Source organism: Rhipicephalus sanguineus, chromosome 10 (assembly GCF_013339695.2).
Source record: "Rhipicephalus sanguineus isolate Rsan-2018 chromosome 10, BIME_Rsan_1.4, whole genome shotgun sequence".
Taxonomy (NCBI): Eukaryota; Metazoa; Arthropoda; class Arachnida; order Ixodida; family Ixodidae; genus Rhipicephalus; species Rhipicephalus sanguineus.
In genome coordinates, this window is record NC_051185.1 from 94,962,044 (window position 1) to 94,977,750 (window position 15,707).

The 15,707-nt window shown below is 47.2% G+C and overlaps 1 protein-coding gene across 1 annotated transcript in view; it reads right to left on the reverse strand.

Moving 5' to 3' along the window:
• Window positions 1–9,304, reverse strand: part of LOC119406603 (uncharacterized protein K02A2.6-like) — a 179,105-nt gene extending 169,801 nt beyond the window's left edge. Inside the window, exon 1 of the mRNA XM_037673336.1 lies at window positions 9,158–9,304. Coding sequence (XP_037529264.1) covers window positions 9,158–9,304 — 147 coding nt within the window. The remainder of the gene's footprint in view (window positions 1–9,157) is intronic.
• Between the last annotated feature and the right edge of the window lie 6,403 nt (window positions 9,305–15,707).

The following is a 15,707-nucleotide window of genomic DNA, read 5'->3' on the forward strand; positions in this document are numbered from 1 at the left end:
GGGAAAAGACAGCAGTGCAGACTAGGGGTGTAACCTTGATTGCCCTCAAAAAGAAGATCATAATTCCGAAGCATAACGATGCGTCATTAGAGCCGAATGTAAGGACAAGATCCGGACATGTGGCCTCGTAAGGCACTGAAAGCAAGGAAAACAGAGTAGCCGGCAAACAGGCATTCCAGTCTGTCAGGCTCACAGCACACCCTTCTGAATAAGGCAACACTAGGCCGGACTTGCGTTTTCCTTGAGCCTGGCTAGGGGGGTTCCTAGTGACTTGAAAATTTTGTTGCCAGCGCATTCGTCGCGGCTATCGACTTGCGGGTCAGCAGCGTTTCACCCTTCCTGAATCGCGCAGCGCTTCATCTCAGGCGAGGACTCTCAACCATCGGACGCGTCAAAGCTGCAATCGTATGGTCACCAACACAGAAGCCCTTCTTTCTCAGAAGCATATCGGAGTCGTTATAAGAGAGATAATGCTTGGGCAGGTTTTGTGACACGGCAGCGTCCGTTGCGAGCAGTCCAACAGGTCCCCCTTTTTTCACTCACGCAGCTGTTAATTGTGGATCAGCAGCGTTTAGCACTTCCAGAATTGCGCTGCTCTTCATCTCAAGAGCGGACTTACAAGCTGCCGGACGCGTCAGATCTTCAACTGTATGGTCACCAAAACAAAGGTCCTTCTTGCTCAAAAGCATATCCGAGTCATTCGAAGAGGGATTATGCTTGAGCAGGTTTTGTGACACGGCAACCCCGTGGCGAACAGTCCGAACGGTCTCTCAATCTCCACACGGCTATCATACTGTGGATCAGCTCGTTGAACAATACCAACGTACCATGCGCCCTTCTTTGATCTCGGCTGCGGCCTGGAGCTGTAGGCGTGGGCCATGTGTGCACCCTAAGGTGCTCAGGTATGCACGCCGAGCTCTACTACGTCGGCCAGGCTCGCCTGTCCATTGAGCAGACCGTACCGCACGACCTGCTGCTGGTTTACGCGACTTTCAGGCGTTCACTTAACACTTTCAGTCAGTGGCTTCATTTTGCTAGTGTCAGTTATCCGGGACCTGCTTCTGCCATCCCCTGTTGAAAGATTTACCACGCGACACCAGCAATGCATACGACGTTCACCTATCGCCGCCATTGGACGACGAAATAAAGGACGCGTTAGACGCAATAAAAAGGGTTCGGCCCCCATTACAAACAAGACTTTGTAATGTACATTACAAACTCTTGGCCAACATCCTGCTGCGCCGAATCAGTCTGTCTCTTCCATCAATAATTGCTCCCCACCAATTTTGTTCCATTCCAGGGCGAGAAATTGATAACCATACATGGTTAACGCGCGACATCGTCCAGTACACCACTGGTCGATGTGCCCAATGGCTGCTGGTTTCCTTAGATCAGGAAAATGTTTTTGCTTTCTTTGAGCATGACTATTGACTAAATGTTTTTCATACATTTCGTTTCCCGACAAGTTCATTCGCCTCACTCACGCCATGTATAACCAATTGAGGAAGTACCCTTTACCTAGTTTCCCGTGAGAGTCAACCCTTCTATGTCGCGCGAGGGTTCCATGAGGTGTGTTCTATCCGTCATTTTTTATTCTCCTTGCATTCGAACCCTTCTTAAGGGTCTTAGAACGTGACCCACAGATTCGACGCTTACACATACCTGGTGATACGCAAGTAAATGTCACTGCATATGCTGATAATACTCTCTATGCCCATAATGAACAGTCGCTGGAGGATGCCCTTTATACTTTTCATCATTTCGGCATAATCCCAGGTGCAAGTGTAAACTTTTTTTAAAAGCCATGATTTCTTAAAAGCCATGAATCGCAACGGTCATGCCAGTATTCACTTCGCCTTCAGAATAGTATCCTACCACGACGATCCTCGGCGTCACTTTCAGTGCATTCGGCGTACATGACAACACCTGGTCATTCGTTCAACAAACTCCCGAAAATGATGTCACAGTTGCCAAACAATGTGATTTCTCCTCTTTGAACGCCCGGTACTTATCTCAATCGGGCTTATCTAGGACAATTTTGGTACTTTGCCATACTGTGAAACCCCAGCTCCGGGACTCAAGAAAAGTACAAAGTTGCATCAATTCGTTTTTCTCGTCTGGTGGCACAGTATTATTATCTCGTCCGACGTTAGCTCAACCGCGAGGACCCGTGGCGGCTTTGCGTTCCCCGATGTTTCTTCCACCGCTTCTATCTTGTCGCTGCTCACTTTCTTGAGAATACTAAGTAGTGACGTTACGCTGGCACAGACCCTGGCTCATTTCCACCTTGTGCCATTACAGCGTGTCTTGATGCCGGCTAACCTTATAAACCGCAATTTCCGGTAAACTCAACTACCGTTTTCGTATCGAGCCCTTCTGGCGTTTCACCGACGTCTAGAGGCTACGCTGACCAGACACAGAGGTTCACCTAAGCTCATGCGGTGGACACACATGGCCGCCCTTCTGCTGCCCCTTGGTTCCCCAGCACCGTCAATCCTAATGAACCGCCCATGGAACGGATAACTGTAGCTGCGTTGCCAGGCCATCTCCGTGACTTTGTTTGGCGGTTGGGCTGGGGCCTACTCCCCGCTCGACATCGGTTTACAGCGTTGACAAGTGGTGCGCGTCTCCACGTGCCGCAACTGCACTGCGGGTGAAACAAGAGGTCATTGCGACCCTTGAAATGCGCGCTGTTCATGCAGGTTTCCATGGACAGGGTGTGCGACCACTCGTGGCGGACGGCCGATTTCCGTGCGGGCGCTTCTCAGCGCTTTTAATAGATGCGGGCTGTTTCAGTTTTTGGCGAAACAGATGCGAGGCCACGGCTGGTAATTGCCGCCGGCATGCTTTGTCGTCGATATTGAGGCGAATGAGACTGGAGATTGCGTTCCTCCCTGAGGAGGTGTTCTTTCTAGGGCAGTGCGAGTCTCTGCGGCATTGGTCGTGCCCCTTCCTGGACGTCGCACACGAAAGTGTACAACTTACTTTTCCAACGGCGTGGTGCTAGACGGCGCCCATGAGTCGTTGGTGATGCTCTTGTCTGCCTACCATCACGATCTGTGGTTATCACTTTCGTCTGTAACCCACTCTGTTTCATTGCATCTATTGTAATCATCGTATCCATTGTTTCATGGTATTCCACTGAGTTGTTTTGTACTCCATGTCACATCTTACTCATGCATATTAGTGTAATGATGTGTTCCCTACAAGATAGTGATGTTTGACGTGGCACATAGCTGTACTGATGTGTATGGACCCCTGATTACCATAGCGTTATCAATGTTTTTGTTTTTGTACATAGTGTAAATAAACGTTTTTCTAAACAAGTATTTTACCTATCGTTGTATCTGGGCTGGCAAAAAGAAATATAGAGCAAATCCACACGCTTCTTTTTTTCTTTCATGTAGGCCTGCTTAGCCAACACGACAAGTGATCCGGGTGGAACGAGGCAAGTCATAGCAAAGAACAATGAACGCTATATTATAGGCTTCATAAAAAAAAAACATAAGAGTATATATGCATGCTTTAAAAAGTTTGAAATGGACACGGAAATAAAATGCTCGAAAGTGCTTTAGAGCAAAACTTGACCCATGATATTAAGTTGTTGCCCTTTAAATATAGGCGTGCGCGGGGTTCCCCATCAGGGGGGGGATGAAGGTTCATCGCAACGCCCCCCAGCCCTACTAAATCAATCTACGAGGGAGATTTTGCGCCGCCCCCTCTTAGATCACTTGGGGGCTCAATAAATGGGGCACATTTCTCACCCCCCTCTTAGATGACTAGGGGGGGGGGGCGGTCGCCCACCTGCCCCACCCCACTGTGCGGACGGCTATGCCTCTCAAGACGCACTTCTAGGCAAAATTAAATAAAGGGATTTTTTTAACGAACATTGACCTAATAATGCTGTCCTGGCATTTTTTGTTGATCAGACGTAAAATACTTGAGTGGAACTCGCATGGTTTGTTGTTGTGATTGCTGCGGGTGCATTTGATGCGATCTAGGAGATGGCACGTCTTTGGCTTCAGCAGCAGTGTGCCGCGTTTAGTGCTAGTACTCTTACAGCCAACCGTACTTTCAATCGTCCATTATTTACAGTGTCCTATGGTAGAGCACCCATATTTCTCTGAATCGTATGTAAGTCAAGCGCCTCTTTGATACTTGTGTGTAGGTACAGCGGAATTCAACTGCGACGACTTTACAGACACCCGCAAAGACTTTCTTCCATAGTAAGGCACAAATTAAGCGAGCTCATTTCAGTTTTTCTAGCACATCACACATTCTAGACAGTCATATCAATCGCTCCCTTGACAAAAGCAGTTCCATAGTTACGTACATATTTTTATGTACTGCATTCCTCAAATCGGGCTGCGGCGTATGCAATAATTAGGTAAGCAAACAAACAAATGAACAATATTATTAAGCAGCACTGTGCTCTCACCCGGTGAAGCTCCGCCCGACAATGCACTCTCTGCGCAATCGGCTTCCTGTGGCCGTTCACAGTGGCACCAACACAGAGTGCCGCTCTAGTTCATCTGCCAAGCATATCCGGTCGAGCACTTCCTTCCTCTTTTATGAATATCCCGAATACGTATTCTAAAAAGAAATGACGGTTCTGGTTTGAGTTGAGAGTGATATTAGATACATTTGATATGGTGGCAAAACTTAACTCATTATGAGGGCCAAGCAAGGAGGTTAAACCTGCTTGGGGCCAAGTAACTGTCCGGACAGTTAATGGGAATTAATTCATTGAGTTCATTGAAACATTGTGAGGAGCTGGAATCGTTGCACCACTTGACAGAGGAGATCTCTACCAGCCGCTTTTTTGTAGTTGGCCTCTGAGGTCCGTTTCGGCATCGCGCGAAACAGAATGTAAACGAAGGAATAAACCAGGGTTCTGAGAAATTGCAGCGCAAAAAAACACACGGACGCAACGAAAACGACAAGGACTTGGGCTGAACTTGCAACAACTTTTATTGTAAAAAATTACAGAGACATTCGTACTTGCTGTCCGAAACGGACATCATCAACTACAAAGGCGTAAGTACGCTGCGTCTTTATCTGCGAGGTGTATGGATGGCAGGCTTACACATCCTTCCCTGACATAGGAAATACGTTCTGCTTCTACGATTTCTCGAGTAATGCGGGTTTTAGCTCATAAGCACAGGAGTGTTTTAGATGGGATGACCAATCCAGGCAGTTTATATACAATGGCCAGCCAGGAAACTGAAAATTTTTTGCCTTGCGAGCATTTTTTCACGTTGTTGGCATGCTCCCTCAAACTATCGTTCACGCATCTTTCAGTTTGGCCACAATACACTTTTCCGCACTTTAAAGAAATTTCATACATCACCCCGTCTACACATCCAACAAATGGCCGCCGGTGCTTTATGCCGCAGACCTGCTGCATCCTTGCCTCCGGGTCAGCCAATCTGCAGAGATTAGACAGCCTGTGCAGTGCCCTGAGTATGACTCGCGTTATACCGGTGGAACATCATTTCAAGGTTGCGTGAAAGATTGTGCATACACATAGAAAGAGAGAGAAGAGAAAAAGATAATCAAATGAGAAAAAAAGGCAAGGAGGTCAACCAGAATAAGTTACCACAGCTGCCTTCTGCCTGAACGGTGCGCTGGATTCAGACGTTTAAGGTTGACTGCGCATTTTCTCGAGAAGACTCTCTGCGACCGAAATGAGGAGGGGCTGGGTATACCCAGCGTTGACCATTCTTTCCGTGTGAAACTATGACTTCTGAAAAATCTTCGCGTGCGTCTCTGTGTCTGCGCCTCAGTCTCTGTGTGTGCAAGTGTGTTTGTGTTTGCGCTGTAATTTTGTCAACATTATGTACCAAGAAAGCACAACTGGCCACTCTAATGCACCAATTAAGGCACACGAATTCCGAAGTGCGAGTACCACTAACGGACACCTTAGACAAGGATTAGGGTGGCCTCCACAATCTTTTTTTTTTGCGGGGATATTTCGTTTATTTCGGGGACATTTCGTGCGGCCTGAGAAAAGGGGGTGCCGTTGCTCCTCAGTTGGTGTCACGAAGCTGGTAGTGTTCACTCAATCGAAATTTGCGAAAATGTGTTGTGTAAGCAGTATCGTTAAGAAATGTCCTGTCATATTGAGCAAACAAAAAATTACAGCATATCCACGGAGTGAATGATGATGAGTGGGCGAAGCTGCGGAGGTTCATCGGTAAACCGTGAATCTTCCGTGAATACTGCCCAGTACATCATCACCGACGTGAGATGGGGCGCGTTTATACTAAAGGTTCGATGAGTTATGACGACTTGCAGCTCATTTTAATTTTACATGTACGCTGTGAATTTTCATTGTTTAGAAAAGCATTGCTTTAGAAAACATCTGGCGTCTTTCGTTAAGCAGCTGGCGTCTTTTCGTTTTGCTTTAGAAACATCTGACGTTCTTTCGTTTTGCTTTTAGAAAACATCTGGCGTCTTTCGCTGGTTTATTTCATCAATCAACGGTGTTTTGAACAAAATTTTTATTGTTTAATCACGCACAGGAGAAATCTCACCACGCACTACCTTGGAGGTAAACAATGGCTGCTATTGGGAATGAGAGACAGAAGAAGTCGGCTTTTAGCTAACACTTACACTTCTACTTCTACTAACGTTTCCTACTGGAGCATGCCAATGGCTGCTAATGGGGAATGAGAGACAGAAGAATTCGGCTTTTAGTTAACGCGCACGCTGCGAATTTTTTATTCTTCAACAACGCACAGGAAAAATCTCCCACTGGCACCACCTTGGAGGTCAAGATCTGGTACTAGCGTTACGACTGGTTACGCACTACTACGAGGGACGAACGGGTGCCACCTTAAGGAGCTTCGCCCCTAAAAACATACTTCGATTTTATTTTTAATTTTCGCCTACGGTGAGTCCTTGAGCATGCTTATGAAAGGCGGAAGTCTGCACTGGAATAACATAATCAAAAGGCCCTAACGCAAAATATAACCCGTAATACGACGTTGTTGCCCTCTCAAGACGCATTTCAAACAAACATTAGATTAAAGAGAACTTTTTCACGGATAATGACTTAACAATGTCGCCTCAGCAGTTTTGTAGATCAGAAGTTAGCGATATACTTGTGTAAAACTCGCAAGGTTTGTTAGAACGATTACTGTGGCTGTGTTTTTTCAGAGGTAGGAGATGCCGTGTATTCTTTGGCTCCAGCAGCAGTACCACGATTCCTGTTCTGGTTGTTAGTCAGCAGTCAATCGCCATAACCAGTAGACTATTGTGGCTGGTTATTAATAAACAGTTCTTCATCTCTACTTGAAGTATTACGTTTCCTCGAGCAGCTATGTCGGGATCTCTGTCTGCGAACACGCGCCCATCTATGGTACTAGCAACTAATGCTGGAATCGCGTGCCGCGTTTCAATAATGTTACAATATACAAATACTTAGAAAAGACTTGCAGAACATAGATATGCTTTTAAAGAACTTGCAAAACATATAAATGCTTAGAAAAAGCTTTAAAAACATCGAAAGGCAATAACCTGGCTTGATTTTCTTTAACTTATTGACATGCGATGGGCCTCAGCTCCTGCCACAGGGGTATGCCATCTTAATGACTGCCTTTACTTTATTTGTATGTTTTGATGTGGCTTGTTGATGTATGTGTCATTCTAGTTGTATTGTTGCCATGTATTTCTACAGCTAAATCATCAAATCTACCATGTACAGTCGTCGTCGTCAGCGTAGTAGTAGCAGTAATAGGCGTCCCGCAGGTCGCGTGACCAAAGGGGGGGTGGACGAATAGATTAATGAATTAAACAGAATGATAATGCTCGAAATAATGATGACGACGCTAAATGGTGATGATTATTATCGGAAGGATGATGAAGCTAACTGGTGACAGTGATAGGAAAAATTATGATAATCTTGCTCGCTCAATCGCATACACTCGCGCTCTTACAGCTTCGCTCTAAGGTGGAACCGCACGGCGCGATTTCAGGCGCGATTGACACGTGGTCGGAGGAATCCGCGCATTGATTTGATGAACGCCATTGCAAAATCATGCCTCGGCGTCTTCCTACTCTGAGTAAAAAAATTCAGCCAGCTGCACTTCTCGAACACTATCGAAGCAGCGAAGCTTGTGACCGTCATTCATGCGGCTGTATCGTACTTATCTGTTTTTCAAGTGTTCCCTGCGCTGGCGGTTAGCTTCGGCCTCCCTTGCACGAACATCGCGGTTGGCTCGGCGACGACATACCCTTTCTCGCGTCAGCTCTCGGTGACGCTCAAGTCGGGTGGCTTCTTCATCGGGAGAACGAGAAACGTTATTCATTCTGAAAGCGCAAATTCCTGAGCACTGACACTGACACGCAATTTTACACTCCACTGCGCCTCACCGTCACCCCATCTTGGCGCGTTTCTCGAAGGTTCGCTCCTCGACATCCTCCGCCGTTGCCCTCGCATCTCGCAGCACGCCCACGCGTATCGCAGCATGCGCTCGCCTCTCGCGGCACGGCGCAGCCCTCCCCTTCCTAGCGAGCCTGACTCTAGCCACAATGCAAGGCCACAGACCACGTGATCAGTTCTACGCCGACCCCGGGCATGAAAGCCTCGACTAAGAACACCTCGACTGAGAAAGCCTTGACTGAGAAGGTTTTGGCCCTTCAGCCTGCTCCTCCATCTTCACTATGAACCGCGCGAGCGGGTAACCACGTTTATTCTGCAATGAGTTCGTGCTATTGATTTTATACTATCGCTATCGCTATCGAAATTCATTACCATCGAATTTTTCACTATCGATAGCGCTATCGATAGTATTTTTACCATCGATAGCTCGATACTGACTATAAACTATCGATAGTATCGATAGTACTATCGATAGTTCTGCATCACTAGTGCAGACGCTTGTTTGGTTTCTTACATTGCCGCCAGACGACGCTGATCTCCACGCATCTCGGCGGAATCTTTTGATGCTGGCGTTCCCTTTTAACGAAAATAGCAGTCTGGCAAACAATGCGCGAAAACGCCACTGTTTTCTTTCCATCTAGGTGCACTTGCGATCATGGCAACGCGGGCGTTCTCCGCGCGTCGCGTTTTTCGCTCGCGAAAAACGCTCCATGCGGTTCCGCCTGTCCGGCGTTTCTCGCGGCATGGAAGTGGCGTCTGGCAGTGTATAACCCTGTAGGAGGTGACTTCGTGCTCTTGGCCGTTGACCATGAGCGACCTTATGGCGAGATATTTCGTCAGGCGGTCATAGCTCTCCGTACTGAGGGCAACTGTGTTGGTGGTGGGGTTGATCGTAACGATGTCCTGACGCATCTCCATGGTGGCTGGAAGACCGGCCGCCGTAAAGAATAGCTTAGAAACTTGGAAGTGACTGAAGCGGGAGGCGTTGAAACCTCCGCGATTACGAAAAATAGCCTTGTAGGAACCTTCGGGCAGCTTGGGAGGTTTCACTTTGTTTTTCTTGGAGAACATTTGTTGCCATACAGCAGCTTTGGCAGTGGCAGCGATGGCGTCCTTATGAAGTGAGTCTTGTTATGCGGCGTCGTAGATGCGCGTTTGTCGCTATTTGAGCATCTCCTCTGGGGAAAGGTCCTCTCCTTCTACCACCTCAACCTGGCTCATGACCACGGTGTAAGAAAAATAATTATTTTTCTTACACCGTGCTCATGACGCACGAGGCGTGCAACGCCTACGGCGTCGGAGACCCACCAAGCTCTCGTAGGCGGGAAGCACAGAAGTCAATAAAACGTGTTCTACTGCACAGATCTTTTCAAAAAATGTCTCAAAACGTAGGCGAAAGCTTCACACATCTCGTGGAAAAAATATCACAAGGATATCGCCTCATGGTAGTAGATTCCGGATGAAATTTGACCAAGTAGGCCTGCGTAACGTGCATGCTAAATCTATCCACACATGTGTTCATTGCACTTCGCCGCATCAGAAGTGCAGTGAACGAAGTATTAGTACGTTAGAGTGTTAGGCTGTCCCTGAATTCTGAAGCGGCCTTCCAGCTTGCGGCCGCTCAAGAAAATTGCCTTGCCGGCGCAACTCCACCACCTCAACACTGTAAAAGCCTCATGACTCCACGGTGTTTCTATTTATTGAAAAATACATTCGCGAAGGTTTACTTCTTACACTCGGTGAAATCTCAGTGAGCGCATCGAATAGATGCGTGCAACAGCCTACGGTGGTCGTACGGTGGAGACCCACCCAAGCTCTGTCGCTAGTCGGCAGGAGCGTTCCATGCCCGCAGACAGTACGACAGCCAAAAAGAATTTTGGTGTTAAGCTACAGCTTGATTGCATTCCAGCATATCTTTTCATTACCAGACAATGTCTCTAAATGTCACGGTAGGCTGTAAATGCTTCTTGACACATGCTGTAGCCGTTCACTGGACTGCTCGTCAACTAAATTATGCACACAAGGATATCGCCTCATGGTAGTGTATCTTGTTCGATTCTCGTTGGATCGAAGGCATTGAGAACTGATCCAGTGTATGGTCTCTGCGTAACGTTTTGCTGCTATGCTCCTAAACGCCGTGCTATCCACATTAGTACGTTAGAGTGTTAGGCTGTCCCTGAATTCTGAAGCGGCCTTCCAGCTTGCGGCCGCTCAAGAAAATTGCCTTGCCGGCGCAACTCCAAGGCATACTGCAGCTGGCACTGCGAATGAAGCCGACTGGACGGCGGTTCTCAAGTAAGGTCGTTCGTTTTACTAACGAAAGTGGCACAAGTTTCCCTATTTTTTGTTTGTAAACTAAGAGGCTTAGGTTCACACCACCACCATTTTCGAATGTCAATAGAATACATCAGTGAAAGAAGCACTCATCTATAAAATGGGAATTAGAATATTCAATATTAAATTGTCGCTTTAGCCAAATGACGGCGCCTAAAAGGGTAACTGCCTTACAAATAAGACAGAAGACTTGCGTATGATGGACGTTTTTCGTGACAGACGGTGCGGGAGATCAGACGCAAGCTCTAACCACGGCCGCTGAATAAAAAAAAAATCACAGCATATCCACGGGGTGAATGATGATGAGTGGGGCGAAGCTACGGAGGGAATCATCTGTAAACCGTGAAACTCTTCCGTGAAATGCGCCCAGTACATAATATAAAGAGTATGAAAGATCGTGTATATATTAAACATCAAACTTTTATTGTACTGTTGGTTTACGTGGTCCCTTCATTATCACTTGTGATCGGTGAAATGCAAGGAAGAAGTCCGCTCCCAAGCGAAAGAGCGCCAAGAGCGACCGCATTCCCCGCTCGCCCTGTGCGAATTAAAGGCAAGGCTAGAGGGAAGACAGGACGCGCGTTCCACGACGCGAGGTCGGTAGCATGCCCAACGAAAGCCAACGGAACGCGATAGTGCAAGTGCTCCGGCTTCGCATCGCCTCATGGTTTCATTTAGCGTCCCAAAACCAAATATATTGCTCAAGGTGTGCCTTGCGTTTTTCGTAGAAATAATTTCTTTATCATGTACATTAAGACGAAAAGTTGAAAGCTCACTAGAGTGTATCGCCCGCAAAGTATGTCTTTTAGTGTGATTTAACTCTCGTACGGCAGGGTCCTCGCGCCGTTGCCGGTCCACCTCGCCCGTTGACGATCGGGCGAGGTGGCTACGTACAACTACTACTACTACACTTTAAGAAAAACATCTGGCGTTCTTTCGTTCTGCTTTTACAAGCCATCTGGCGTCTTTCGTTGGTTCATTTCATCAATCAGCGGCGTTTTGAACAAAATTTTTATTGTTATCACGCACAGGAGAAATCTCACCAGGCACTACCTTGGAGGTAAACAATGGCTGCTAATGGGAATGAGAGACAGAAGAAGTCGGCTTTTAGCTAACACTTACACTTCTACTTCTACTAACGTTTCCTACTGGAACATGCCAATGGCTGCTAATGGGGAATGAGAGACAGAAGAATTCGGCTTTTAGTTAACGCGCACGCTGCGAATTTTTTATTGTTCAACAACGCACAGGTGAAATCTCCCACCAGCACCACCTTGGAGGTCAAAGCGTAAGACTTGTTACGGACTACTACGATGACGACGATTACGAGGGACGAACGGGTGCCGCCTTAAGGAGCTTCGCCCCTAAAAAAAATCACAGCATATCCACGGAGTGAATGATGATGAGTGGGCGAAGCTGCGGAGGTTCGTCGGTAAACCGTGAATCTTCCATGAATTCTGCCCAGTACATCATCACTGACGTGAGATCGGGCGCGTTTATACTAAAGGTTCGATGAGAGTTATGACGACTTGCAGCTCACTTTAATTTTACATGTACGCTGTGAATTTTCATTGTTTAGGAAACCATTGCTTTAAAAAACATCTGGCGTCTTTCGTTACGAAGCTGGCGTCTTTTCGTTTTGCTTTAGAACCATCTGGCGTCTTTTCGTTTTGCTTTTAGAAAACATCTGGCGTCTTTCGTTGGTTTATTTCATCAATCACGGCGTTTTGAACAAAATTTTTATTGTTTAATCATGCACAGGAGAAATCTCACCAGGCGCTGCCTTGGAGGTAAACAATGGCTGCTAATGGGATTGAGAGACAGAAGAAGTCGGCTTTTAGCTAACACTTACACTTCTACTTCTACTAACGTTTCCCACTGGAACATGCCAATGGCTGCTAATGGGGAATGAGAGACAGAAGAATTCGGCTTTTAGTTAACGCGCACGCTGCGAATTTTTTATCGTTCAGCAACGCACAGGAGAAATCTCCCACAGGCACCACCTTGGAGGTCAAGATCTGGTACTAGCGTTAAGACTGGTTACGCACTACTACGACTACCACTACGACTACGACTACGAGGGACGAACGGGTGCCGCCTTAAGGAGCTTCGCCCCTAAAAAAACGAACGATTGTTCGTTAAAGTTTTACATTCACCCATCTATCTTTTGGCAGCGGCGCTGTACAGCACGCTTACAGGTGTGTCTTCATGTGAGTATGCCTTTCTCGCGTATAGTAGCAATAACCGCAAAGGAAACCATACCGATACGTCATCTGGCTTGTCTTGCACATAAATAGCCGAAATGCAATCACAGGTCAACGTGAGGCGACTGTAATGACCACTAAAACGAATGCACGCAGCCGGCTGGCCGCCCGTGCGAGCGGGTTTTCTTTAACGTTGTGCAGCGCTGCGGCGCCGGAAGCAAGAACTAGCGCTGTCACCGGCGCAAAAGAGCGTTCAGCAGGCCGCACCTCTTTTTTATTTAGCGGCCTTGCTCTAACAAGAGTGTACTAGAACAGGGGAGTGCTCGGAACGGCCGCAGCACCAATGCACAGAAAGTGAAGCCAAAACAGGGTCAATCCACCTGCAGCGCTGCGATCGGTAGTCTGCAATGTGTCGTCGTTTAAGAGTTGCGCGCGGCTCCGGCAAAGTGGTGCAGGGGTAGAATGGCCGCTTCCCACTGAAAAGGCCCGGGTTCGAGTCGCAGATGTAGATGGTGGGCTTTTATTCTTGGTGTCACCTTTTATAGCTGTGATGGTTTTTTACTTTCTTTCTTAAAACTAGTTTCTGTTGCTACGTATTGCTACAAAAAGTAATGTAAAATGTGAAATCTTGTTTCGAGTCTCGTCTTCGCGAAAATCTCGGAGTCCATACTTTACGTTTTTGTTCAATCCCGGGTGGTGGCGCTGCAAATAACTGCGCTCGCTCTCAAATTTCTTCTATATAACTTCACATTTCGCGTTACTTTTTGAACCAACACGTAGCAACTTAAGCTAGTTTTAAGAAAGAAAGGAAACCCAACACAGCTACAAATGGTGACACTACGAATAAAAACCAACCATCTGCAGCTGCGATTCGAATCCGGGCCTTTTTATTGGGAAGCGGGCATTCTACCCCTGCACCATTTCGGCGGAGCCGCGCGTATCACTTAAACGACGACACATTGCTGACTACCGATCGCAGCGCTACAAGCGGATTGACCCTGTTTGGGCTTCACTTTTCGAAGCTCGTTCCGGGCGCTCCCCTGTTCTAGTACACTCTACTCTAACACATACCCTGTGATAGTGAGAGAGGAACTTTACTCAGAGAAAACTTTATTCAAAGCAAAGGGGCATCTTGGGTCCTCTATGCCTGGGGTCCTACGTCAAGGGTTCCACTGTCGTTGACTGCCCGCAGAACTTGATCCATGAGCGCAAAGTGCACTCGTGGCTCGCGTATTATGACTTGCTGGCGCCGCAGCGCACGTGAGACAGACAAAAGAGAGAGCGAGAAGGGAGCCAACGGCGGTCGCCGGGACCTCTTGCTCGCTAATGGTTCTTTTTACGTCACGTGACTGGGCCCGCGCGTTTTCGAACGCACGCTCGCCCCCCGCGACGCCGCAGATCCGCGCGCCGATGGCGCCTGCGAGTGGGTTTCAATATGGTGATAGTTTAGATCAGCAATGTGGTTCCGACTGTCAACGTCAAGAGCCTCCGCGTGCACCTGTGCACGGACGGCGACGCGCACGAGTAACGCGTGAGACAATTAATACGGCATCTATCGCCGACAGGGAAAACCGAAACCCAAAAGCGCGTCCGAATTCTTTGCCATGTTGGCTTGATGATTAGTGGAATCACGTAGGTTTGGGCATGTCGTTGTTCTGCTGCTGTTTCTAGCGCATACAGGAGACAAAAACAAGTAACACCGACGAATACAGGCGCTAGCTTCCAAAAGATTTATTATCAAAGCGTCTGCCTCATATATATCGGATTGGTGAAAGGCACGAGCAACATTCTGGAGAAGGGACCCAAACTTACATTTGAACCTAGAGTGTGCTCCGGAATTGTTAACATTGGTCAGAGACGTTTGAATGTGCGCTGAAGGCACTGATGTTTGAAGGTGTTCTTGGCAGGCGTTGATGCGGTATCGCGGGCAAAGCTCCCAAAGCCAAAAATTTTTTTCGGGATAATAGCCGAGCAGTCCTTCCTGCAGACAATGAAGGCGGGCTTGTGATTCTTTCGCACAAGAGTTTAAAAGTGAAGGCCAATGCAGCTATTGGGTGTGCATTTTTAGTAAAAATGACGTTTCACTCAAGAAAGTAAGGAGCGAAGCAAAAGATTATGTCAAAAGCTAAACCGCAGCAAACTCGCTCGTGATGTCGGAAGTAAAAGAGCATTGTTTTTTAACGATTCTATTAAGTGAAGACCCATAAGCCAGAATGGTCCTTGCGCATCATCGTGTCAGAATCAGGTACATGACAAAAGTCTGTTGGCCTTCACATTCAAGACAAGTTCAAGTTACTGAGCATAGATGATCTGTTTTTGACGAAGAATTCTTAGCAAGTGATCAGTTATCTTCAAACTGAGTCTTGCAATAACTTGCATGCTTTCTCTCTCAATGTCAAAGAACTATATTATTCCTTACTGCATACTGAGCTGCTTTCATGCGTTCAAGAATGCATGGAGTAACTACAATGACGCAAAGAAGACGGGGACGAAGCGAAGACACGAACAGACAGACACGGGCGACAACTTCCAACTGTTTATTATCAGAAACATCGTCCCCGTCATTGCAGTTTTTCCTCAAGTTATGAACTAACTAGCTCAGCAACAAGCCCTTTTGAATGCATGGAGGCTTACGATGAATTGAAATTGATAAATGCCGTCTGCGTATCGTTGCAAGCGTTTCGTGAGTTTCTTTCTTTATATTTGCGCGCCATACTTCCTGAACGCGATGGTGCCCAACACCTTAGACGAGCTCATTGAAGCGGCGACAGTATCGCAATATC